General features: G+C 35.1%; 2 protein-coding genes across 2 annotated transcripts; one reads left to right on the forward strand and one right to left on the reverse strand.

Moving 5' to 3' along the window:
• Positions 1-503: 503 nt before the first annotated feature.
• LOC120207298 (universal stress protein A-like protein) lies at positions 504-2106 on the forward strand. Its single transcript, XM_039206787.1, has 4 exons — positions 504-782; positions 1436-1557; positions 1698-1816; positions 1919-2106. Exons 1-4 carry the CDS (start codon positions 596-598, stop codon positions 2025-2027), a joined length of 537 nt encoding a protein of 178 aa, XP_039062718.1. The 5' UTR covers positions 504-595; the 3' UTR covers positions 2028-2106.
• Positions 2107-2492: 386 nt separating this feature from the next.
• LOC120207299 lies at positions 2493-20458 on the reverse strand. Its single transcript, XM_039206789.1, has 4 exons — positions 20452-20458; positions 19230-19235; positions 9074-9076; positions 2493-5045 (listed from the first exon to the last, which is right to left on the reverse strand). The coding sequence occupies exon 4, from the start codon at positions 4825-4827 to the stop codon at positions 2668-2670; it is 2160 nt and encodes a 719-aa protein (XP_039062720.1). The 5' UTR covers positions 4828-5045; positions 9074-9076; positions 19230-19235; positions 20452-20458; the 3' UTR covers positions 2493-2667.
• Between the last annotated feature and the right edge of the window lie 6345 nt (positions 20459-26803).

A 26803-nucleotide genomic window follows, 5' to 3' on the forward strand; every position in this document is an offset into this window, starting at 1 on the left:
ATATTAAAGTATCGACACTTGCAATATATCTGGTATCTCTTTACCGGTATTATCTTTTCCTGACCGATTTTGTCATATTTTTACTTGTTATATCATTGTGAATCAATACATATTTATAAAGAATCGACATTTTATAGGCATTAAAACTGCATCACCTTTAAATTCACTATGTGTCGATACTTATATTAAAGTATCGACAAGTGTAATATATCTAGTAGTGTTTTACCGGTTTTATCTTTTCGTGACCGATTTTATCATATATTTTTTTGTTATATTAATGTGGATCGATATATTTTATAAAGTATCGACATAAACCGACAAATTAAGTTTATCGATTGTCAAATTTTTTAATATTTCTTTATGATTTAAACCTATTACATTATTATTATTTAATATTTTCAATAATATTAAACCAAATTTATTAAATATCTTTTAATATATTTGATAACGTAGTACGTTAACAATATATTAACCCGTATTTTTTTGGGAGAATCCCAAGAAACTCGAGAGATCGTGAAGCTTATTCATTGTAAGAGAAAATAAAGCTGTTACCTAGTAAAAGATTTGAGTGACTCAGTGAGTTGTGGGTTACAAGATGGCGACAAGTGAGGCACCTGTTACACGGATAATGGTGGCTGTGAACGAGTCTACCATCAGAGGCTACCCTCACGCTTCGATAAGTAGCAGAGGTGCTTTCGAGTGGACCCTTCAGAAGATCGTTCAATCGAACACTTCCGGTTTCAAGCTTCTCTTCCTTCACGTTCAAGTTCCCGACGAAGATGGTTTCTCTCTTTCTCCTTTTTTGTTTTCTCCCCATTCTGACCTCTTTTTGTAGTGAATTTCTCATGATGAGTTTTCTATACACCTGTGGTTGCTGTTGGTTAGGGTTTGTGGAGTGTGTGAGGCTGCGATTGTTGATTCGCGGCTTGAATTTGAAATTTCTTTGGTTTTCTGATCTTTTAGGTTAAGAAATGTGAATTTTGGTTGATTATTTCTTGAATAGTTTGTTATGCTGTTTGGTTGCTACTTGCTCAGAAAATTATCTGTTTGGTTACTAAGGAATAGAAAACCAGCAAGTTCACTGTCAACGTAATTGATACTAAAGGGTTTTCATTGAATAATGATGTTAAAGTGTACCTTTGAAAAGGCATTTTCTTTTGAAAAGCACTACTAATCATACTTCAGTGTCAAAGTTGGCTTTTGAGATTGAATTTTCTTGAATTGGACCCCTAGGCTTTTAGATTCAGTGTTTATGTACATCAATGGCATGTCTAAACATCAAATGTTTTAAGCTTCGAGACTGAAACATGAATTCCTATGGCAAAACTGGTTTCGAGTGTCAAATCTCTTATGCTTTATGCTGAGCTTCGAGTGTCATAAGATCAACTGATGCTGTTTGATGTGATGTGCTGCTTCTTATTTGTTTTTATACAAGGTTTCGATGACATGGACAGCATATATGCCTCTCCTGATGATTTTAAGAGCATGAAGAACAGGGACAGGGCAAGAGGGCTTCATCTGCTTGAATTCTTTGTAACTAGGTGCCATGAAATAGGGGTAATGTTCATTTTTCAATAAAAGAAGTCATTTTAATCGAGTTGTCATGAGATTGAGATAATGTTCCCTCTTTAATTCAATCGAAAACTGCATTTTACTTGTGGTTGCTTTCCTCGGATAATAGATTTTTCTGATTGTAGGTTGCTTGTGAATCATGGATCAAGAAAGGTGATCCGAAGGAAGTTATCTGCCATGAGGTGAAGAGGATCCAACCAGATCTTCTTGTTCTGGGTAGCAGAGGGCTAGGTCCTTTCCAACGGTATGCCTCGTACCAGATGCCTTCAGTCTTCTAATTCTTCTATTTTTGCCTTTTTTGGTTGATGAACTGAACTTGGGGGTTCATTTATATTTGCTTCGCCAGGGTTTTTGTTGGGACGGTGAGTGAGTTTTGCGTGAAGCATGCCGAGTGCCCTGTTGTAACAATCAAGCGTAGATCAGATGAAACTCCTCAAGACCCAGTCGATGACTGAATCTATTTCAGCGCCTCCTCCATTTGTTGCTTTGAACATTCTGTTAATAGACTTGATACTTGAGCTGTTGCTATTTGATATGTTGGTACGATAAGAGATGGTTTGCTTTTGTTTTGGCCTTTTGGGTAAAATACCTTGATGCGGATCTATTTTTTTGTATGCAAAAAATACCTTTAAATTGGCCTTCATATATTATGTTTGGTTAAATTACATCCCAATCCATAGATACAATGAAAGCTCCAGGGAGGTTCTAAAACCGTACCAGACCGACCACTGGAAGTTTTTTAAAACAAATATGGGTGTTATTTGTTTTCCGAATAAGCTTTCTACGGATATAATATAATGTGGTATTTCAAAAATTATACACAATCCAACACATTCTAAAAAGAACCAACATTTAAAAGAAAAATCCGATTGCAATATTCTCAAAGTACAAGAATTAGCATCCATGAAAGCAAAATTCATCTTGGGGCAGTTTATGCTATCTGTAGCATGTGGTGATTTTAAGTTTTTAACAAATGCAAATGGTAACTATAAAGTACTACTATCCTATATACTTCATACAAGTTCCCTAACCCAATGTATGTAACATGACATGAACTACATATCCCATACATCCTAAATCTGAAGCCATTTTTGCTTAAGATGAAGATTCAACCATTGTGTTTACAACCTCCAAGAGCCCTTTTATCTCGTTTTGTATCTTGGATTTAGTCTCTGATGACATTTTTTCATCTGGTATCTCCAGCATCGATGTCAGCATCTCGAGCTTCTTCTTGATGTGGTTAAGCTGCAAATTTCCGGGAGCCGATGACTTGGTTGATCTTTCAATTCCATCCTCCACTAGAGAAGAAGAGTTCTTGGAACTCGGTATTTCCCTCTGGTTTTGAGATAATGTGGTCACGTGAAGTCGAAGCCGGAAACTGACATTGGCAGATCCGAAAGGGCTATCGTTTTGTGAGCTGCTGAAGGCTTCTTCAGCATCAGAGGTTCTTAAGAAGACAATGCGAGCACAGAAATTATTGTAGAACATATCGGTATCCTCCATATCCAGTGCTCCATACTTGCTGTATATTCGGACAAGGTCATCCTTCGTAGGCAACGAGGATCCAGGGCCAAATGTCACGAAAAGGGCAGCAGGTAATTTATCTTCATCAGCTTCTTTATCATTTTTCTTCAAAACTGCAGCTGTGACAGTTTGCTTCCGTTTACGTTTATACGGCTTTGGTTTCTGGGTTTTCTTCAGTGATGTCCAGGTAGCTTCCCTGGGTTTGGATTGACCCATCTCTGTTTCTTCTTTCTTTCCAACTTTTTTCTTATGGGATTTATGTCCAGAGGGAACCAGACCAGCTGTAGACCGGTCTTTTCCTAATGACACTGCCGAAAAGTCCGGAGATTTTCTTCTTTTATGTTGTTGGAGCTGATTATACATTTTGTAGTCAGATCCATCTCGGTAAACTGAGCTTCTGAATGCAGATAAAAACTTCACAATAAGTTCGAAGGAGCCATTGTCCCTTTGGTATTGTGGACTAAGAGCTATAGAACGGACTGCTACTAGAACTTCATTTGCAGGAGTTTCAGCTTTTTCCAGATCAATTATCCGGTCAAGGTACAGTTTTGGTATTAGAGATCTTAATTCATTTGATGCTTCTTGCTCTGCATGAACTTCTTCAGAGAGTTCGTTCCTTTCACTGATAACAGGATTGCCAGTAGCTTTAATCATCGTCTCTCTGGATCGGGTGTCATTGGAAGCCTCTATGGATTCATCTTCTATGCCTGATTTCCTCAGCTTCCCAGTTGAACTAGTGTAAGGAGGAGATAAGTACTTGCTTTTCTTCCTTTCTCTCGAAAAAGAGTCATTCCTACTGATTGTTCCAATGACAGTATTAGGGTCTTCTTTCCTTTTAGCCGAGACAGTATTAGTATCTTCTTTGCCTGAATCATCACCGTTATTATCGCTTGCTTGTTTGCTCTTCATTTTCCTTCCTCTTGATGAATAATCCTTATCCATTTCTTTCTTGGCTCCAATGGCATCAGTTTCAGCATGAGATCCTGAAAGCTCAGTTTGCTTCCCCTTTCTTGGTACAAAGCTCGAATTACTGCCACCATCATCATTAGCTTTATAATCGACTTTTGCCTTTTTCCTACGAGAAAAGGATGCTTGTTTAGCGGACTTTGTTACCTTATGAGCCTGAACACCTATATCAGTTTTCAAGATTTCAGCAATGCTTTTCTGTTTCCTCCCTTGATGCATGGCATTCTCTGTAATCTCCGAATGCCTTGTGGAAGTCCGAATGCCTTGGCCAAATTTCGGACCAGACAAAGAAGAAATCCAATCTTTTTCAGCTGGCGTAGTGATTGGGTTTCCCACTTCCTCGCTATAATCACCCATATCCGCCAAAAAAGTTCTAAAATTTTCTTCAGTGTCCGGATTCAAGAGCAGCTCATGGTCCATAAGAATTCGAGGGCGCCCTATTGATCGATTATAAGCAGATAGCCAACCCTTCAACACTGCACATTCAAGCAAATTACTAGTCGAAAGAGCCTGTGAAACTTGTTTCAATTTACAAAGAACTTCTTTAGGCTCAAAGAGACCAACTGAAACATTTTCAATTCCACCTTCAGGAACAAGAACTCCTTCCTTTATTCCAGCATTATCTGCTAGAAGTCGGTCGAGTCCAACACAGTTCTCCTTCGGAACACACGAGCAAGTCATTTTCGACTCCACAAGTCTTCTGATTTCATCAACGGAAGCCCATACAGCATTGACAAAGTTCTTAGAGCTACTCAACTTCGACATGTCCTCAAAATTCTCTTCGAAAGGCTTCAATTGAGATGGATGGCACCATGCAAATGAACTATCACCGAAGTACGCAACAAGGAGTCTTCCCTTCTGTCGAAGCTTCACCCCATAATCCGACGCGTCAGCCGGATCATAAACCTGTCCCGGCCACCATGGATGATTCTTAATCTTACCCCAAACAAAATAACCAGAAGAAAACTCACCACCACCATCCTCTTTCTCATCCAATTTCACGGTTTCGCAGTCATGGTCACTATTTGGCAATACATTTTCAACATTAATTTCTTTACTTTGATCAACGGCACCTAAAAGAGTGCCAAACCCTTCACCACTCTCACTCCTTCCACCATTAACATCAATGTTCCTAACACTTCCTTTCATTTGTAACAAAGACGAAACGCCATTCATTTCAGAATCCTCAAGTCCCTCACCGTCTTCACCAATACAAGAACCTTCTTTTCCATCTATAGGAACCCTAAAACCATTTTCCAATGGCTTTTCTACAGTAAACCCAGCGGCTTTAGAACCTTCATTAGCATCTTGGTCTAAAGACTTATCCCCATAAAGAGTTTCTGTTGGCTTTTCAAAATCTTCCATATTTGTTACCCTGAAAAGATCGATTTCTTTTACAAGAAAATCAAGTTCAAAAAATGGGATTTTTACAACTGAAATATAGGTAAAAGTAAATCAACCGAACGATTTTTAAAAGGGAAAAAACAGTAAACAAAAAACCCACTACCACTCACTTACCCATGCTTGAAAAGAAAATCCAAAACAAATAGCAAATTATAAATTTAGTATGAGAAAAAAATTCAAACAAATAATTAAAGAAATGAAAACAGAAATAAAGGAGGAGTACCTGAAGATGTAGGAGAGAAAAGAAAAAAAGGGGGTTGTAATTAAGTTTTGAGGATTGGGGATTTACGACAAGAGAGGTTTTGGTCTGGATTTTAAAGACGAAGGTCGTACAGTCCAGAAGTTAGGGAGACCTCTTTTTCCGGATGTTTGACACGTGTCGTTTAAAAGTCTGCGATAATGAGGTCAACAACAGGGTAAATTTCGTAGCTATTTTCCCAAAAATCACTCCTACAGCTAATTTTAATTAACTATCGGTTTCAGAAAATTTTATCGATCTAACACCTTTTACATCATTTAATTTCAACTATTCATATTCTCTCAATTAATGACCCCCATCCGATTAAACACATCTCTAACCCGATAAATACCCTCATTCTTTCAAACACATAAGATCTTCCCAAATTCTCTCAAATTCTCTCAAACCATATCAAAACTCAAATTCTCTTAAAGCTTAAACTTACTTAAATTTTATTTAGAATGTAATATTATACTATATTATAATAAATTATTATTTTATTATTTTATTAAATTGTATTGTATTATATTAATTATTTATTATTTTTTGTAGTTATAAAATAGAAGGCGGTTTGTTTCGTTTAGATGGACATCATATCTCGAGGTATTTTGTTGTTACAGATACATTTTTAAATTCTATTTTAATTTTAATTATTTGTAATAATTTATTTATTTATTTTTTTAGTATTAGTTTATATATTAATTTATATAATATTTATTAAATTAGGAGATGGACCTTATATTAAATCCCTTTATCCGTAATCTTAAGTTAGAGATACCAACTCGTGTCTGACCGTATTTAGTCGAGACTGGATTCGGTTACATAGCTAGATACGAAGGGCACTGTAACGTAGAATCCAACATGATTTCTGCATTAGTCAAGCGGTGGAGACCGGAGACACACACACATTCCATCTTCCATGCGGAGAGTGCACGATTACGCTGGAGGATTTTTTTCATGCACTTGGGGCTTCTGGTAGATGGAGATGTGCTTTTTGGGGTAGCGTACGGTGACTGGAATTCATTGTGCCAGGATTATCCTGGAGGTGTCCCGCCAAATTTTAACAGTTGTCAGATTCTGTTAAATTGGTTAGATGCAACTTTCAAGCATTTGAGTAGTGACGCCTCGAAGGAGCTGGTAAAAATGTATGCACGGGCATGCATACTACAGCTGATAGGAGGACTCCTGATGCCGGACAAATCGCGGAACCAAGTTCAATATATATAGTTGCGGCATCTCGTCGATTTTTATCTGGGTGGCACACTGAGTTGGGGTTCGATAGTTTTGACATCCCTCTATAGGGAAATGTGTTGATGTACTGACTATAGGAAAAATGCTATCGGCAGATGACTCTTTCTGCTGTAGTTTTGGGCGTGGTATCACATGCCCTTTTTATGTCCGGTTGTGAAGAACTCGTTGGTCTTCCCGCTATTATTGAGGTAATTACAATACTGATTTCGTATATTAATCATTTTATCTAGTATATAATAAAAATTATTTCATTGAATAGGTGGTCTACTGCAAGGAAAGATCATCGGGATTTACCTGATGAATTAGAATCAATTAGGTTACTCATTGATCAGAAGGCTGGCACAGAGGTATGTATTTAAATAACAAAAATATATTTCTAATTATCGTTATATAATTAGATTATTATTTTGATAAGAATTATATATATATTTGTTTTAGTTTGAATGGGCTCCTTATTATACTGAAGAGATGAGGATTTGCATCCCATACGACTTAAGGGGCCCATTAGATGTTTGGATGGTGGTGGTCCCTCTGATATGTTATGTGATTGTCGAGTGGCATCCCATTGATCGCGTCCTCCGGTAATTTGATTTTTTACAATCAATTTCGAAAGTACCTCAAAATCTCGACGAGTTGCATAGCACTGATCGACACGACAAAAAAGATGTGGACTGGCTGCTGAAGCATTATGAGTGGGTCATGATATGGAAGGATCAACGTGGGTGTATTCCCCGTAGAGAACCCATTTATGTGGACCATTTGACGATTGCAGATGGTTATTACGAGTGGTTCAACAGGACTGGGAAATTATTCCTGTTTTTCGAGGAAGCACAAGGTGGGAGCATTCATCGATGTCGACAGAGACGTCTATTGTCACAACCTCATCGTCCCCCAACTCGTGCACGGGGAGCAGGTGCTTCTGTTTTGTCCTTAGTTACAGCACCGGAACCTTCGCAGCAGCCACCATTTATACCAATGTACACTCCACAACCGTTTCATATGGCTCCGCAGCCATATCATATGCCGCCACCGCTGTTCCCATACCAGATGTCGCCACCGCCACAGAGTTATATGACCCCTCCTGGAGGATATTATGGTTCTATGTTTGCATATCCAACTTGGAGTTTATATGCTGGTTATTTGGCTAGTCCAGTATCACCACCGATGGCCACCGCACAGACACCTCCTGTACAGTTTTCTCACTCATCGATGTTGGTCTTTTCTCAGTTTTCCCAGTTTTCTATGAGTAGTGGGATAGTCGGTCATACACCTCCAGGGTCCTTTTTCTATGGAGGTGCTACATCTTCATCCGTTCCTCATCAACAAAATGTACTTGCTCCTGATGTTGTCGACGATAATGATGATGATGATGATGATGATGAGAGTAAGGAGTCAGAATAAGTTATACGAAGAAATCATCCTCGAAACAAACAATCACCGCCCTACGGAAAATATTCAAGACGAATGTATCGATAGATTCATATATTTCATTATATTTGTATTTATTTTTTATTTACAAACAATTGTAATTTTTTTTAATTATTTATCATTTAATACTTAATTTATTTTGTTAATTTTGTTTATTACTTAATTCCACGAATGGTTTTATCATTTAGTGTTTTTAATCATTTTTCTTGTATCATTTTCTTGTTTAATTAATCAGTGATGATCAAATGACATTAAGTTAAAGTAAATGAAAATTAAATTACAGAAACTTATCTTTCTTAAAAAACAACTACATCAAGCACAACATCAACGGTTACTTGATTATAAAAGAGATGAACATTTTTTCCTTCTGTGTCATGGGTTTCTACAATGCCCACATCTTTTTTTCTCTTGATGTTTCTCGAATATCCATATCACAATGAATTCGAGTAGATTTTGGACGACCGGGCTCCCTCAATAAGGACGGATCTGGTATAATCGGAAGCCAATTTTGAACCTCATTAGGGTCTTTCTCATTACCTATAGGGGAACTCAAATTCATATACCTTAAACACTTTTGATAGAAGGTATACGAGATCCACAAAACAGTTATAGTCTTGACGGGTATGCGAGCAAGCTGCTATGACATGAGCACATAGGTACTTCAAAGCTTGAAAAAACCCACAGCCACACCATCTGTCTCGTAGATTAACTCTGAACGAGTTAGCTTGAATCCCTTGAAGAGGTCGCAGGATCTCTGTCATACGAAACAATTCATGGGTTCTAGAGAAGCTTGTTACAGATATTCCATTTGATGCGGCAATTCTTTTTTGTAGATTTGTAACTAATCTAGGGTGATAGACATGATCGTTTTGCATCCAAGTTTGAGCTTATCCCCCGAGCTTGGCAAAAAGCATTCCCAAACGAAAATATTTCATTTTTACCAAAGTTGTTACTGGTAAATGACGTGCCCCCTTTAAGGTCGAATTGATAGCCTCAGCCAAGTTGATCGTCATGTGTCCGTATCGATATCCACCATCATATGCATTTGTCCACATTTCTTTATTGATGAGGTTGATGTAATCATATCCTTCCTCGTTCTTCCCCCATAACTCTTGAAGCATGGACTCAAATATTTGAGATAGTAGTTCGTAACCTGAGCATCAACTGTAGAACTTACTAACTTTGTTTCTATAAAAAATTGACGCTCATCATTCTTCTTGAACCTTCCATGATAGTTTGAAGCAATGTGTCGGATACAATACTTATATTGGACATAGGGTGGTTGCCACATTGGACCCAAAGATTCCATTGTTGCTTTGATCCCAGCTCCGTGATCTGAAACGACACATATTTTTTCCCTCGTGATAACATGTACGCGTAAGTTTCGGAGGAACAAAGCCTAATAATATATATTTTCTCCTTCAACAAGGGCAAAAACAATTGGAAGTATGTTGCGATTATCATCTTGGATAATTGACAATAGTAAAACTTGCTTGTATTTTCCATACAAGAATGTCCCGTCAATTTGGACCACGGGCTTGCAGTATTTCACAGCATTTATGCATTGTTGGTAAGTCCAAAAAAGCTGGTAGAATTGGCATCGATCACGAAGCACTTGATCATTGTGGTATGCATGGAAAGTTTCAAAGTCCATAATTATCCCAAAATTTAATCTGCGCACCACCCTAATCCAACTTGATAGTTCGTTGTACGATGTATCTCATTCGCCATGAAGTTTTTTAATGGCATTTTGTTTTGTCTTCCATGCTTTCCTGTATGAGACGGTATACCCATACTGCGATTGTATAGCTAAAATCAACACAACGATAGCAATATGGGAGCTTTTTTTACCATGGGCATGATGGCTTGGCAGATCATGTCGGAGTCCAAGTTGGGATGATCCTGGTTGATCCCTCCAACACAACATGTGTGAGGACCGTTATATATGGTTAGTTCCCATAAATTATTTTTCCTCTTCCTCTTCGATACGCGAACCATCCAATGGCATACGTTATCACGTTGGACACAGTGGCATACATACTTTTCGTGGTAGAGCGGTCGGCTCTGGACTGAACAAAATTACGAATATTGTAATTCTTAATTGCCATCATTGCTTCTTCTTTGCATGAAAACTACATTTGTTTATATAACTCACCATCATTGACTGATGGGTTAAATCTATAGTCACCGACATTAGGCATATCCATAAAATTTAGCCCATACATTGCACCATAGTAAGCTTCATACATATGTGATGGAGGTTTAGTGTGTACCTTTTGTATGTGAACTTCCTCTACATCATCATTATCGGAGTCTAAATTGAACTGTAGTGATTCTGGGTGAACGAATAATCCAGTCTCAGCATCATCAGCACCTGGATCGCGAAGAGGTTCTTCTTGTAGTGATGAGGGTTCCTCAACGCTATTGACATTTAGTTCGAACAAGCTAGTAGTTGCATGCCTTCCCCTTGAACTTGAAGGCATCTCGATATTAAGGTCGAAGAATCTCGCAGTTGAATTCCTCCCCCTGGAGTTTGGAGGCATCGTGTTAAATGGGTACTGCACATATTGTTGCGTCGAGGGCATATCCATATTCAGGTCAAAAAAATTGGCAAATGAATATCTTCCCCTTGAACTAGACGCAATGTTTCCATACGAATTGTTTATGGAGCCACCTCGATACAGATCGTAAGAAGTTTCTAATGAATGTCTCCCCATTGAACTTAATGGGTGTAACACCCCTAACCCGTACCCGACCCGGATACGAGTCTGAGGTGTCACATTGACTTTTCAAATCATTGACTATTAAAAAGTAGGGAAATTTTAGACTTTTATTGGTATTAAAATGGTGGAACCCTTGAATTAAAGTAAATAATAAAATCTCACATCCATATTTAAATAAACATTTATTAATTTACATAAATACAAAAAGTATAAGTTTACAAAATAGATTAGGGCATTTCAATTTACAACGTATAGTACATGCCAACAATATTACCAAAATAAAGAACCTACATTCAAATAATCTGATCTGACCCTCCTCAAGAGTATGATGTCCTCTTCTAGCTTTAATCTTCTGTTTTCTTCGAACCTACGTATGAAATAATCACACGCTAAGTCATCAAATTAGTTAGGTAAGTATGAGTCAAATAAAACTTTGTAAACTGAAATCTTTATTCATTTCATAGAAGCGTTTCATAAGGAATTCAAATTGCTTTTCATAACAAGAATGTACCCTTTTATACATTGTTCGGTTTATATAACTTTGTTTTCAAATGCCCAATGTATATTTCTGAGAACTCTAAGTATTTGAGTACATTGAGGTTGTGCACTAATGTTGTCACCACAACTCACATAATTTGCACCGAATTTCCACATATTTCTCCCGAATGACCACATAGTTTTGTCCCGAATGACAACATAGGTTAGTCCCAAAGGACCACATAGGTTTGTCCTGAAGGACCACATAGAACCCTTGACTCTTGGCATGTCAACTATATCTCTAATTCTCATACATATACCTTAGGCTTTTTAACCACATAATTATTTATCATTTCATTATTCAAAGTGTATCTTGTTCACATAGGCACTTTCACATCGAACATTTTCGTATAAGCAATTTTATATATCACATTTTCATAATCATATACATATAAGTATCAAAACATAGCTTAAGGAATATAACTTGAATAAAACATTATAAAAAATATAACATAAAAGAAATTGAAAGGTTTTCGATCGAAAACTCTAAGGTTAACTTATCGCAATCCCCCCTCAAATCTAATATAAAACAAATGAGTTGCACTCACCTTTGCCTCACTAAAGTCCCAGCAAAATTATTATCACTCTTGATCGATAACATATAACGTCAAATCGTCCATAATTTGTCTTCGTTCAATGTTTACACAATAATACAATCGAAATGAATGTTGAAGGTCATATTGTTTATAACCAATCATAATAACTTAAGCTGAAAGAAACACATAATTCACCATTTCAAGCACATTAGTATCGATACCCTTCTTACAGTACTGATACTTCACTTCTATGGTATCAATACCCACTTCGGTACCAATACCGATACCATTTTGGCATTCTAGAATTTCATACTTGATAATGGTATCGATACCCCCATTTTATTATCGATACCTTCTACAATCAGTACCTCTATTGATCCTCAAATTTAATTAGTTTTGCCTTGAAGTATCGATACTGTTCTTCCAGTAATGATACCCTTGCCAATAATTTACATATTTCACTTTGAAAATTAACCAAAACTCACCCAAATCTCCGCTTTTATCTCCTTTCATGCCTTTTAATTCAACTAAACTTATCAAAACCAACTTTTATCACTTTAACACTCCTAAATATCCAAAAATCCCACTAAAACACTTGGGACTAAAAATCATACCATGTTTTCAATCATGTTCTAAATCACTTCTAACTCCTTAATTAGACCCTTGATAAGTCAAATTTATCAATAGAGATCCAAAAACTGAACCATAACAAATATTCCCTTAAAAACTCATTTTACATATTCATCATTAATTCACTCATCTATTAGTTTTAGTCCACCTTAAGTTTTCCTTAAGCTTATATATCACCTAAGTCTTCAAAACCAACCCAAAATTTGAAGAAACAACCATCCTGAAATCACTTACCTTTGCATATGAAGGTTCACGACAAGAAAAAGAATAAGAGAAAATGACCCATGTTCCAGAATTTTCCTTTTTCCCTTGATTTCTTAATCCACGTGTTTATATCTCTGAAAAGTGGAATATAAAATTCCTTTCCTTCAAAATGACCTTAATGCCCCTCCAATATCTTATCTGTGATAACAAGTCCTAATCAAAATTTTCAAAATTAGTCCTTAAACTTTTCAATTAATTCAACTTAAACCATTAAATTTTAATTTCTTACATTTTGGTCACTAACCCGATGTTTGGGGTGTTACAAATCTCCCCTTAAGAAAATTCATCCTCAAACTTTCATTGCACAAAGAGGTGGGGAAATTGTCGTCTCATGTCTTCTTCACGCTCTCATGTTGCTTCATCTACCTTATGATTCCTCCAAAGAACTTTAACTAATGGAATCATCTTGTTCCTTAACTTCTTGATTTCATATGCTAAAATTTGTACTGGTTCTTCCTCGTAGGTTGGGTTAAATTGAACTTATATCTCATCTGGTGTTAATATGTGTAAAGGATCAGATCGATATCTCCTGAGCATAGACACGTGAAAGACATTATAGATCTTTTCCATCTCTGGTGGCAATGCTAACTGTTATGCCACTGGTCTCACTCTCTTAACAACCTCATACGGGCCAATAAATATGGGGCTAAGTTTTCCTTTCCGCCCAAAACGTAACACTTTCTTCCAGGGAGAGACTTTCAAATATACTTTGTCGCCTACTTGAAATTCAATTTCCTTTCTCTTCAAATCCGCGTATGACTTTTGTCTGTCTAATGCAACTATAAGATTCTGCTGGGTCACCTAAACTTTTTTCCACTTCTCTAGTCAAATCAGGACCATGAACGTCCTGATCCTTTAACTCATACCAATTAAACGGCGTTCGACATTTCCTTCCATATAATGCTTAATACGGTGCCATTTTAATGCTCGATTGGTAACTGTTATTATATGCAAATTCCGCAAGTGGCAAATACTTTTCCCATGATCCATGAAAATCAACCATGCATGTTCTCAACATATCTTCCAGAACCTGAATCGTCTGCTCTGATTGGTCATCGGTTTGAGGATGAAAAGCAGTGCTAAAATTCAATCGAGTACCCATAGCCCCGTGTAACGACTTCCAAAATCTCGAAGTAAATCTTGGATCTCTATCAGAAACTATTGAAACTTGTACTCCATGCAGTCGGACTATCTCTTTGAGATATAATTCAACATACTTCTCCATTGAAAAATACGTTCATATAGGAATGAAATGCGCAGTCTTTGTGAGATGATCCATAATTACCCAAATTGAATCCTTTTTATTTGGGGACAATGGCAATCCTGTTACAAAATCCATCGTAACTCTTTCCTATTTCCACTGAGGAAATGAGATCGGTTGCAATAATCCGGAAGGTACTTGATGTTCATCTTTTACTTGTTGACAAATCAGACACTTTACAACAAACTCTGATATTTCTTTTTTCATGCCTGGCCACCAGAAACGCCCTCTAAGATCTTGATACCTCTTACTCTCTCTGGGATGCATGGTCAATGGATTACAATGAGCTTCTAACAATATTTCCTTCTTCAACTCTTCATCATTTGGAATACAAACTTTATCTCTATAATATAAATATCCATCCAACTTTACTTCAAAACCCTTAATTTCACCTTTATTCACTTGCTCAATCTTTGCCAAACACTTATCATATTTCGTTTGAAATTCCTTAATTTGATCCAAAAGTAAAGGTTTTAACTTCAACTCAGCTATCAGAGCACCATTTTTCTTCAATGCGAGTCGGGCATCTAACACACGTAGAGCTGTAAAAGTCTTTCGGCTAAGAGCATCTACTACCACGTTAGCTTTTCTGGAATAATAATCTATTATCGCATCGTAGTCTTTAAGTAGCTCGATCCACCTTCTTTGTCTTAAGTTAAGTTATTTTTGAGTTAGCAGTTACTTCAAACTTTTGTAATATGTGTAAATGTAGCAATGCTCACCATATAAATAGTGGCGCCAAATCTTCAGTGCAAATACCACAACTGCTAACTCAAGATCATGTGTCAGTTAGTTTTTCTCATGAGGTTTAAGTTGTCTCGAAGCATAGGCGACTACTTTTTCATCTTGCATTAATACATACCCTAGACCATTATGGGAAGCATCGCTAAAAATCGTAAAATCCTTATTCAATTCTGGTTACACTAACACTGGAGCCTCCGTCAAAATTTTCTTTAATTCCTCAAAACTATTTTGACAATCAGGGGTCCAAGAAAAAGACAAATAATTTCTTAACAACTTGGTCAAAGAAAAAGATATCATCTAGAAGTTCTTAATGAACCTCCGATAATAACATGCAAGACCTAGGAAACTCTGAACTTCTGACACATTCTTCAGAATTTCCCAATCTAAAAAAGCTTTTACCTTAAGAAGATCCACCTGAATCCCCTATTCAAAAACCACATGTCCGAGAAACATTATTTCTAATAGCCAAAACTCACATTTAGACAATTTAGCATAAAGGCTCTTATCTCGCAGTGTTTGAAGAATCACCCGCAAATGAGCGTCATGCTTCTCATTTATCTTCGAATACTCCAAGATATCGTTAATGATGACGACTACGAACTGATTAAGACAAGGCTGAAACATTATATTTATGAGGTTTATAAATACAGCAGGTGCATTCGTTAACCCAAATGGCATAACTACAAATTCATAATGACCATGCCGCGTCCTAAAAGCTATCATTGCAATGTCCTTCTCTTGAATCTTCAATTGGTGATAACCAGAACACAAATCAATATTGGAAAATACTGAAGCTCCCTTTAGATGATAAAACAAATCGTCGATTCTTGGGAGAGGATACTTATTCTTTATGGTAACTTATTGAGTTGTCGATAGTCAATACAGAGACATATATATCCAGATTTCTTCTTCACAAATAGAACTAGCGCACCCCAAGGTGAAACACTGGGTCTGATGAATCATTTATCTAAAAGCTCTTGCAACTGATTCTTTAACTCTCTTAGTTCTTTTAGAGCCATTCTGTAAGGGGCCATTGAAATTGGTGTTGATCTTGGCAAAAGCTCAATTTGAAATTCTATCTCCCTATCAGGAGGTAATCTTGGTAATTCCTCAAGAAATACTTCTGGAAACTCTCGGATAGTCAGAATATCTTCCAATCTTCTTCCCATAGCTCGAGTATCAATCAGATTAGTGATGAAAGCTTGACATCCTTGTAACATGTAGCATCCTCAATACCGGGTTAGTGATTAAATTGCAAAATTTCAGAATTTGGTTATAAAAGTAGAATAATTGAATAGTTCAATAATTTATATGGAGATTTCCTAAAAGTTGTTAGTAATTATTCAAGGAATTAAAGGGTAAAATGGTCAATTGACAAGAAAGATATTTTTCCCTATATATGAATGAATCACGTGGGGAAGGGGGAAGTTATCTTCTTCTTCTTCTCCATCATGAACAAGAGAGAAAAGGTAAGATTTCTTAATTTTTGATTATTAGCTGAATTTTAAGTTGGGTTTTGATCATTAGATGATAACTAAGCTTAAGGAAAGCTTAAGTTATCCTAAAATCAAAAGATAAAGGAGTTAGGGAAGATTAAAGATTTGGAGTTTTTAAGTAAAATCTTGAAATAGAGTTGATAAGTTGAATTTGAAGTTAAATTTGACTTGTCATCAACTTAATTAAGAAATATGAAGTGATAGAATTGAATTTAAAGTATATTGAAAATTGGGTATGATTATTGATTTTTATATGGATAATAGGATTTTGAGGTTTGAGATGTGATAAATGATTAGAAATTGGTTTAATTATGTATATTTGAATTAAGAATATGAAAGGGAATGAAACATGAAGAATTTAAGTTGATATAGTGAATTTTCGTGCATGAACAGTGATTTTCTAGGCAGGTGCATCGATGCACTATGAGTGTGTACCGATGTACTAAGACAATTTTTTAATGTGCATCGATGCATTAAGGGGTGCATCGATGCGTGGGAGTTTGAAGCTATTTTGTGTACCGATGCACTCATAGTGCATCGGTACACCCCTAAAGGAAAAATGAAATTTTGGTTCATTAAACTAGCTTGAGTTATTAACATTAAGTTATAAGGTTTAGGCTTTTGATAATCATCTAGAAAATTATATTTATGTAGATATCGAGCCTAAATGAGTTACGGAACAATCGAAGAGTTAGGATTGAATCAAAGGCGAGTGCAATTTAATTTGTACTTATATTATTGAATAAACATTGGCTTGCGATGAGCTAGTGACGGAGTTACTATGGTAAGAAGTAACTCCTTAAATGTCATTTGAATTTTGATTGATATGATGCTTATGTGTGTATGATTACATGACTAAAGGAAAATATATGATATAAGTTATCTGGTATGGATACACGAAATATATGTAAGTATGTACATGAATATATGTATAAGTTTATATGCTATGTGATACATGTTATATGATATGAAACAAATGTTTACACATACATATGGTATGTGATAGAAGAAAAGAAATATGTGATTATAAGATCAATGATTACACGTACATGTGATACGTGACAGAAAAGAAGAGATATGTATTTATAAGAGAAATGATATAAACAAGTGATATGAATATGTAAATTGCCATAAATGATAATGCCCATGTCATTGATATGAGTTATGAGAACTGTAGGTATAGTTGGCATGCCAAGAGTCGAGGGTTTACCTATGTTCTACGGAACATATGGACAGAATTACCTATGTCTTTCGAGACAAATGGACAATATACCTATGTTCTAAGGAACATATGGACTGTTTACCTAGGTTCTTCGGGACCTATGGACAGTTGTCGAGGTTCTTTATGACCTCTGGATAGGTCCTTCGGGACATTTATACGAGCTGTGGTGACAGTATAGTGGTGCACAACCTCAATGTACTTACATACCTTAAGTTCTCCCTGGTATACATGGGCTAATAAAGAGATTAAACAAATATATTGAATTTGATTTGTTATATGGAATAAATTACAGGATTCATGTATTAGTGTATTATTTGGTTATCTAAAATGATATATAATGTGTATAAATAGTAAGTATATGATTATACGATAAAAAGGTATTAATGACAATAATAGGATCATGATAAGAAGAAGATAATCATATATGTATATGTGTGAATTTGATATATGAATAGAAATATGCTGGAGTATAATAGTAGTAATTGTTCATGCATGATTATAAGTTAGAATTTTTATTATATGTTTTATATGCCTCACTAAGTCAACGACTTAGCGTGTGATTGTTTCACGCGTAGGTTCTGAGAAGAAGAAGATTGATAGAAGTTATGCAAGACAGGTCAATTCCTTCTTTCCAAAGATCAGATCAGAAAAGAAATGTATAGTATATAGTTTGTAATAAGAAAAGTGGTTGGCATGTAAATAAAAGATTAAATATGATATGTTATAATCGGTTTTAAAAAGTCATACGATTGAGTTTTGTAATGTTTTAAACGTGTTTATGTAAATGACAATTGTATAGTAATGAACAGTTAAATTTTTACGAGTTTTATGAACATTTTACGAAAGCCACTGTAGCAATGCATCGATGCATTGTAGCACTGTTCATGGCACTGTTCATTGTACTATTCATACCGTAATTCACTGTTCATAAATACTTTTATCTAAAAATTTTATACCAAACAAAATTGAACAATATATAATCGTATTTTCTTAATATAAGTTCAAATGTTTATTTATTTTACAAAAATAAAAGGTTTTGAAATGTCAATGTGACATCTTGGACTCGTATCCCTGTCGGGTACGGGTTGGGGTGTTACATAACATTAACTTCTTAGTTGACATCACCGATATCACATTATCTAATAGATTGAGTCTCTCGCTGAGTACACTAACTTTCGATCCATCGAGATTTTTCAACAAAACTTGCTTTAATCAACAATCAACATTGGCGTGATAATTATACAACCAATTCATTCCTAAGATAACCTCAAACTCATCAAAAGGTAATTATATTAGATTGCAGGGAATTCAATTCCCTAAATCCTTATAGGACACCCTCGACAAATTTATTTCACCCGAGCACTATGCCCTAATAGGTTAGTCACAATCACCTCACTACTAATAGATTCTAACTGAATTCTTAAATCTTTCACCAATTTCTTACTAACATAAGAGTAATTCGGTCCTGAATCAATCAAAACTAAAATAGGTTTACCAACTAACTAAAAAGTACCTACGATGATTTTAGGATCTTCACAATCTTCACTGGTCTTAAGGTTGTACACTCGAGCAGTAGAGCACACTTCAGGTTGAGTGGTCGAATCAGACTGATTTCTTTCTTGACCTCATTCTCTACCTCTTAGAGGTGCAACAGCGGATCTTACTATTTGGGAAAGCTCTCCGATAATCACTGGGCAGTCCCGAATAAAATATTATGCCTCACCACACTTAAAACAAGCTCCTGAGACTCTCCGACATATACCACTATGATGTTTTCCACAATACTGACATTGATTTGACTTTTCCACTTCTGATTCCACTAATTGAGTGTTTCTGGCTCTTCCAGAACTGAATCCTCTACCTGAGGATGCAGCTGACTTCGATCTAGTCTGAGGTCGAAAACTCGAACCTCGACTTTTCTTCGATTATGATGCACTTGACGAGGCACCAGCTCTCTTATTCTATTGAGTATTTTTCTCCCTAAATCTCTCATTTTGATCTTGCTCCAAGGCTTTGTCTCGATTCACTGCCTCTTGAAATGAAGAAAGATTTTGTGCTAACAGCAACTCTATCAATCGAGGGCGTAAACCCTCCACAAACCAATCACAAGAGCCTTTTTCCGTAGGGACCAACTCTACTACAAATCTGCTCAACTTGTTGAACTCGCACTCGTACTCATACACAGTGTGATTCCCTTACTTCAAACTCATAAATTCTTGATTGATTTGACGGATGAATTGATCCCCGATGTATTTATTCTTAAACTCTTCTAGAAAGAACGACCATGTCACCTGGTCCCTTGTAGCTCGCATCGTCACATTCCTCCACCATATTCTGGCTTGACCTCTTAGTAATGAAACTACCCCATCCAGCTTCTCCATTTCAGAACAATGGAGACTATCTAGCATAATCTTAATGTCATTAAGCCATAGATCAGCAGCAACGGGACCTTACTCAGCTTCTCCTTTAAATTTGGTGATCCCAAACTTCTAAGCTCCTTAGCCACATTTATCTTAGAAGTTGAGGCAGCAGAAAGTTGGAAACCCGTCAGAATCGTGTCCAACATCTGGAAAAAGGTTCCCTGGTCTTGTACAGGCATTCCCTACGGCGTATGTTCCTCACCTTGCCTACTTGGGGCAGGTGAGTTACTGCTACCTTCATTCTTATCTCCCACTTCACTTCGGGAGCCCTGAAAGTCTAACATCTAATAAGATCAAATCACTATTTGTTTAGTAAGGACATCATACTAATTACCTTATCAGATCAGAGAGACTTAACTCTTAGTTGGCATGTACACTTTTTAAAACCAAAAATGACTTCATTTCAAACTTAAAATCAATTAAACCATAGCTATGATTCCATTAAATGTAACACCCCTAACTCGTACCCGACCTGGATACAAGTCTGAGGTGTCACATTGACTTTTCAAATCATTGACTATTAAAATGTAGGGAAAAATTTAAACTTTTATTGGTATTAAAATGGTGGAACCCTTGAATTAAAGTAAATAATAAAAACTCACATCCATATTTAAATAAACACTTATTAATTTACATAAATACAAAAAGTATAAGTTCACAAAATAGATCAGGGCATTTCAATTTACAACGTATAGTACATGCCAACAATATTACCAAAATAAAGAACCTACATTCAAATAAATCTGATTTGACCCTCCTCAAGAGTATGCTATCCTCTTCTAGCTTTAATCTTATGCTTTCTTCGAACCTACGTGTGAAACAATAACACGCTAAGTCGTCGACTTAGTGAGGCAAGTACGAGTCAAATAAAACTTTGTAAACTGAAATTTTTATTCATTTCATAGAAACATTTCATAAGGAATTCAAATTTCTTTTCATAACAAGAATGTATCATTTTATACATTGTCCGGTTTATATGACTTTGTTTTCAAATGCCCAATGTATATTACTGAGAACTCTAGGTATTTGAGTACATTGAGGTTGTGCACTAATTCTGTCACTGCAGCTCACATAATTTACATAAAAATGCCACATATTTGTCCCGAAATACCACATAGGTTTGTCTCGAATGATAACTTAGAACCCTTGACTTTTGGCATGCCAACTATACCTCTAATTCTCATAATATACCTTGGGCTTTTTAACCACATAATTATTTATCATTTCATTATTCAGAGTGTATCTTGTTCACATAGGCACTTTCACATCCAACATTTTCGTATAAGCATTTTCACATATCACATTTTCATATTCATATACATATAAGTATCAAAACAAAACTCAGGGAATATGACTTGAATAAAACATTATAAAAAAATGTAACATAAAAGAAATTAAAAGGTTTTCGATCGAAAACTCTGACGTTGGTTTATCGCAAGCCGCCCTCTAATCTAATATAAAACAAATGAGTTGCACTCACCTTTGCCTCACTGAAGTCCCAACAAAATTCTTATCACTCTTGATCTATAACCTATAAAGTCGAATCGTCTAGAATTTGTACTCGTTCAATGTCTACATAATAATACAATCGAAATGAATGTTGAAGGTCATATTGTTTATAACCAATCATAATAACTTACGCTGAAAGAAATACCTAATTCACCACTTCAAGCGCATTAGTATCGATACCCTTCCTACAGTATCGATACTTCCCTTCTATGGTATCGATAAACACTTCGATATCGATACCATTTTGGCATTCTGGAATTTCATACTTGATAATGGTATCAATACCTCACTCTTGGTATCGATAAACCCATTTTAGTATCGATACCTTCTACAATCAGTACCGATATTGATCCTTGAATTCAACTAGTTTTGCCTTGAAGTATCGGTAATGTTCTTCCAATATCGATACCCTTGCCCAAAATTTACATATTTCACTTCGAAAATTAACCAAAACTTACCCAAATCTCCACTTTTATCACCATTCATGCCTTTTAACTCAACTACACTTATCAAAACCAACTTTTATCACTTCAACACTCCTAAATATCCAAAAATCCTACCAAAACACTTGGGACTAAAAATCATACCATATTTTCAATCATGTTTTAAATCACTTCTAATCCTTTTAAGTCCTTAATTAGACCATTGATAAGTCGAATTTATCAATTGAGATCCAAAAACTAAACCATAACAAATATTCTCTTAAAAACCCATTTTACATATTCATCTTTTAGTTTTAATCCACCTAAAGCTTTCCTTAAGCTTATATATCACCTAAGTCTTCAAAACCAACCCAAAATTTGAAGAAACAGCCAGCTTGAAATCACTTACCATTACAAATGAAGGTTCACGACAAGAGAAATAAGAAGAGAAAATAACCCACGTTCTAGACTTTTCATTTTCCCTTGATTTCTTACTGCGTGTGTTTATATCTCTCAAAAGGGGAATATAAAATTCCTTTCCTTCAAAAAGACCTTAATGCCCCTCCAATATCTCATCTTTGATAACAAGTCCTTATCAAAATTTCTAAAATTAGTCATTGAACTTTTCAGTTTATTCAACTTAAACCATTAAATTTTAATTTCTTATATTTTGGTCACTAACCTGATGTTTAGGGTGTTACAATGGGATGGCACCATGATGTGGATTTCCCATTATGGTGTTAAATCATTACACATTACTGTAGTTGGGATGTCCACTTGATAAGCTTGTTGAGCTAGCCCATAGTGGAAGCATAATGACATACTATGAACAACACACACTTCAACAAATTTTGCATACATCTCCGTATCGACATCTGAATAATGATTTTGAGAATCAACCATCATTGCAACATTATCATCATTCGATAGTTCAAATGTTGTATAAGTTAACGGAAACACTAATGTTGGAAATATGTATTGAAGTGAAGACAGTCTTATAGTACTTCCAACATGAACCTTTTTTGAAATCTTCGTTATCAGCTCTTCAAGAGTTTTGTTTCTCTTGAAGAGTATTTTGACAATATGATTTGATACGAACACGATGTCAGTTTTATCTTCCCGAATTTCTCCATCATAATAAACAATAGCTGAAATACGTGTCATTCTGAGAGTTTGAAAGATTGAGAGTCATATTTATGCAAAAAAAACAATAGTTGAAATACGATTAATTAAATAAATAGTATATGAATTCAAATATAACCTAATAAAAAAATTTAAAAATATTAACAATAATTTAAATAATATAATTTTATATTGTTACCGTATCGGTAAAATGTCTCGACGTATGATCCTACTTTCTAATTTTACAACCGTAAAAAAGTAATAGAAAAGAATTAGTACAATATATTTTATTTTCCAAATAATCATATATAAAATAAATATAATATATTAAAAAATTACCTTACAATAAAAGATCGAACGAATTGGTGAAGCAAATATAGGAGGAACTAGTGAAACAAATATAAGAGGAAATGATGTTGTGATGTTTACGGTTGAAGGAGATGTTACTTATAGTCGAGGAGAGAGCTTAAAGATCGAGAAATTTTGAACCAATAATGAAATGGCATGGATGGTGATCTGCACCTTTCTGCAAAGGGTGCTATGTTGAAAAAAATTTGATGTTTCGATATAACAAATGAATTTTAAGATTTTGCAAATGATTTTCTAAGTATATTCGATATAATTATTCGAATATAAAAATATTACTCCAAGTCTTTCAAAGTTCATTTTAATCCTTACTAAAGTGTAAAATTGTGTTTTATACTTAAACTATTTTAAAACAATTTTACAAAGTATTTCGAGCCTTAATCGAGCCAAAAATATTTTCTTTTTAAAGGGTTTCAAGAAAACTCAGATTGTCCAGGGGGTACAGATTCCCCCCCAGGGGGAACAGATTCCCCCCCCAGGGGGAACAAATTCCCCCTGTCTAACGGTCAAAAACAGATTGTAATTAGGGAACCGATTCCCCATGAGGGGGTACCGATTCACCCCACGCTCCAAGCTATTTTATTAATTATTTCTCATCCCCAAACGGCTCTAAAACATCCCCAACGACTATATACGACTTCAAACACATTCCAAGCTATAAATACAAACTAAGGACACTTGAAGAAGTAAGAGAACAACTATCCAAGCAATCAAACACAAGAGAAGAGTTTTTCATTCTTATTTCGTCTTTCTCTTGTAAATATTTTGTTCTTATGAGCTTAATTCTTGTAAACACCTACCTTAGAGAGGTTTTATTGTTTACATCTTTTATCCTTTTGTAAAGGGGAAAGGTTCTAGTTTAGCTCGTGTAAAAGCTAGGGAAAGGTTCTAGTTTAGCCCGGAAAAACTAGGGAGTTTGTAAGGTTACTCTTTATCCTCAAAAGAAAGAACAAATTAGTGAATTTGTTGGAAAATCCTTGGTGAGGAGCTAAAGTAGTGGATGTAGACTTTGGTTGAGAAAATCGAACCACTATAAATCTCTGTGCAATTCTCTATCTTTCAATCTCCTTACTCCTTAAACACAAAACCGTTCCGACCCCTCTTTGCAAACCGTTCCGGTTGTCGATTCGAGCTTCCGAAAATCCCAACAATTGGCATCAGAGCCTAACTCATTAAGAAGGTTTAACCACATTGAGATGATCCTAGAAGAAGCTCTACCAATTCCCTACACAACCGAGAAGATGGCTTCCACCTCCGGCTCATTCCACATGGAAGACTCCATACCAACCGAAAAACCTCCATACTTCAATGGAGTCAACTATCATCATTGGAAGAAATTAATGAAGGTATTCATCCAATCCAATGATCTTGATGTATGGGAGATAATCGATAATGCTCCAAAGAAGAAGGAGAAGAAGCGGAGTGACAAAGAACGGAAGAAAGCTCAACTTAATGCCAAGGCCATGCACATGTTGTTTTGTGCATTTGGTCCTGAAATATATGAAGGGGGTTCTTCATGTTCAAGTTCCAAGGAGCTTTGGAATAAGCTTGAGGAAATCCATGGAAACAAGAAAGAAGAACCAACAAAGGTGGTGTCTCTAATGGCTTATGAAGAGCCCGAGGTATCTTTTAACTCAAATGAATTTAATTCATATACGTTTGATGAGTTACAAGATGCTTTTAATAGGTTATATTCGGAGTTTGAGACCATGAACTCCAAATATAAGAAAATGATTTCAAAATTTAAAATTGAAAACGATTTTCTTTTGAAAACAAAAATAGATTTTGAAAGCCAAAATGAAATTTTGAAAAAGGATTTAGAGCTTTCAAAAATAAAAATTGATAGTTTTGAAAAACAAAATTTTGATTTAAATGTTAAGCTTGAATGCTTAACAAAAGAAAAAGAAATCATTTTAAATAATTCATTTAGTTTAATAATGACAATATGCTCACATTTTCATTATCATGGTCATTTGGAACATACTTGTCCTTTGAAAAAAGGAAAACATTTTAAAATTAGGCAAGTATGGGTTCCGAAAGGAACAAGGGAAGGGGCATTGAAACGAACGTCCAAGGATCCAAAGCAATTTGGATACCAAAATCTTCTTAAATGTCTCTTGTAGGTGTGTGGGAGCAATGGTGATGAGAGTGATGATATTCAAGATGCTCTAGCCACACATGAAAAATGAATGGGTAACCTCTAAGCTTAATGCTTTTAATTTTGGTTATTTGGTTGCTCATTTGATTTTAAGCATGCATGAGTTTTGTTTTTAAATGATTATGCATCATTGTTTTAATCTCATGTATGTTGAAAAGATGATTATGATGAACATTTTAAAGTTATATTAATTTTTAAGAATTTTTAGTTCATCATAATAACATTTTGGTCAAAATTGGTTTTAATGCAATTGATATCTCTCTAACAATTGATATCAATTTTTCAAATACTTTGACTTTACAAATTTTAAAAATTTTGACCTAAATTTGAATGTTTATGCATGCTGTTTAAATGAAAATGATATCTCTCTAACAATTGATATCAAAAGTTTCAAATGCATAACATTTTTAGAAAACTTTATGCATATGCACTTAATTTTAACAATTGGTATTGATATCAAATTTCAACAATTGGTATTGCATAAAGTATTTTAGTCTTGGATATATTGAATTTCATGTGCTACTAACATGTTTGTTATTCTTTGTTGAAATTCAATTTTGTTTAAGTGTCTTGTTCTTAAAGCTAAATTTTATTTGGAATGCATTTATTGAGGGGGAGCTTTGATTTTTTCAAATGATTTTTAAAATGTCAAATTTACTACTTACTCTCCAAAGTTATTTTGAACTTTAAAAGATTAGAGTCTTTTTGATTTAACAAAAAGGGGGAAAAGTGTTAAGGTGTTTTAAAGGGGAGAAGTGTTAAAGTAAGGGGGAGTAATTTCAAACTTGAATTCAAAATCTTAAAATTACTCAAATGTTTTGTTATATCAAAAAGGGGGAGATTGTTGAAAACATTTTGATGTTTCAATATAACAAATGAATTTTAAGATTTTGCAAATGATTTTCTAAGTATATTCGATATAATTATTCGAATATCAAAATATTACTCCAAGTCTTTCAAAGTTCATTTTAATCCTTACTAAAGTGTAAAATTGTGTTTTATACTTAAAC

This window comes from Hibiscus syriacus, unplaced genomic scaffold, assembly GCF_006381635.1.
Source record: "Hibiscus syriacus cultivar Baekdansim isolate YM2019G1 unplaced genomic scaffold, ASM638163v2 tig00014444_pilon, whole genome shotgun sequence".
NCBI classification, from domain to species: Eukaryota; Viridiplantae; Streptophyta; class Magnoliopsida; order Malvales; family Malvaceae; genus Hibiscus; species Hibiscus syriacus.

What these genes read in the sequence shown, in the direction of transcription:
- LOC120207298 (XM_039206787.1), top strand. Translation starts at nt 596, where the DNA reads ATGGCGACAAGTGAGGCACCTGTTACACGGATAATGGTGGCTGTGAAC. An exon ending in TCAAGTTCCCGACGAAGATG is followed by an intron (nt 783 to 1,435) that starts GTTTCTCTCTTT and finishes TTTTTATACAAG; the next exon opens with GTTTCGATGACATGGACAGC. An exon ending in GGGCTAGGTCCTTTCCAACG is followed by an intron (nt 1,817 to 1,918) that starts GTATGCCTCGTA and finishes TTGCTTCGCCAG; the next exon opens with GGTTTTTGTTGGGACGGTGA.
- LOC120207299 (XM_039206789.1), bottom strand. Translation starts at nt 4,827, where the DNA reads ATGTCGAAGTTGAGTAGCTCTAAGAACTTTGTCAATGCTGTATGGGCT.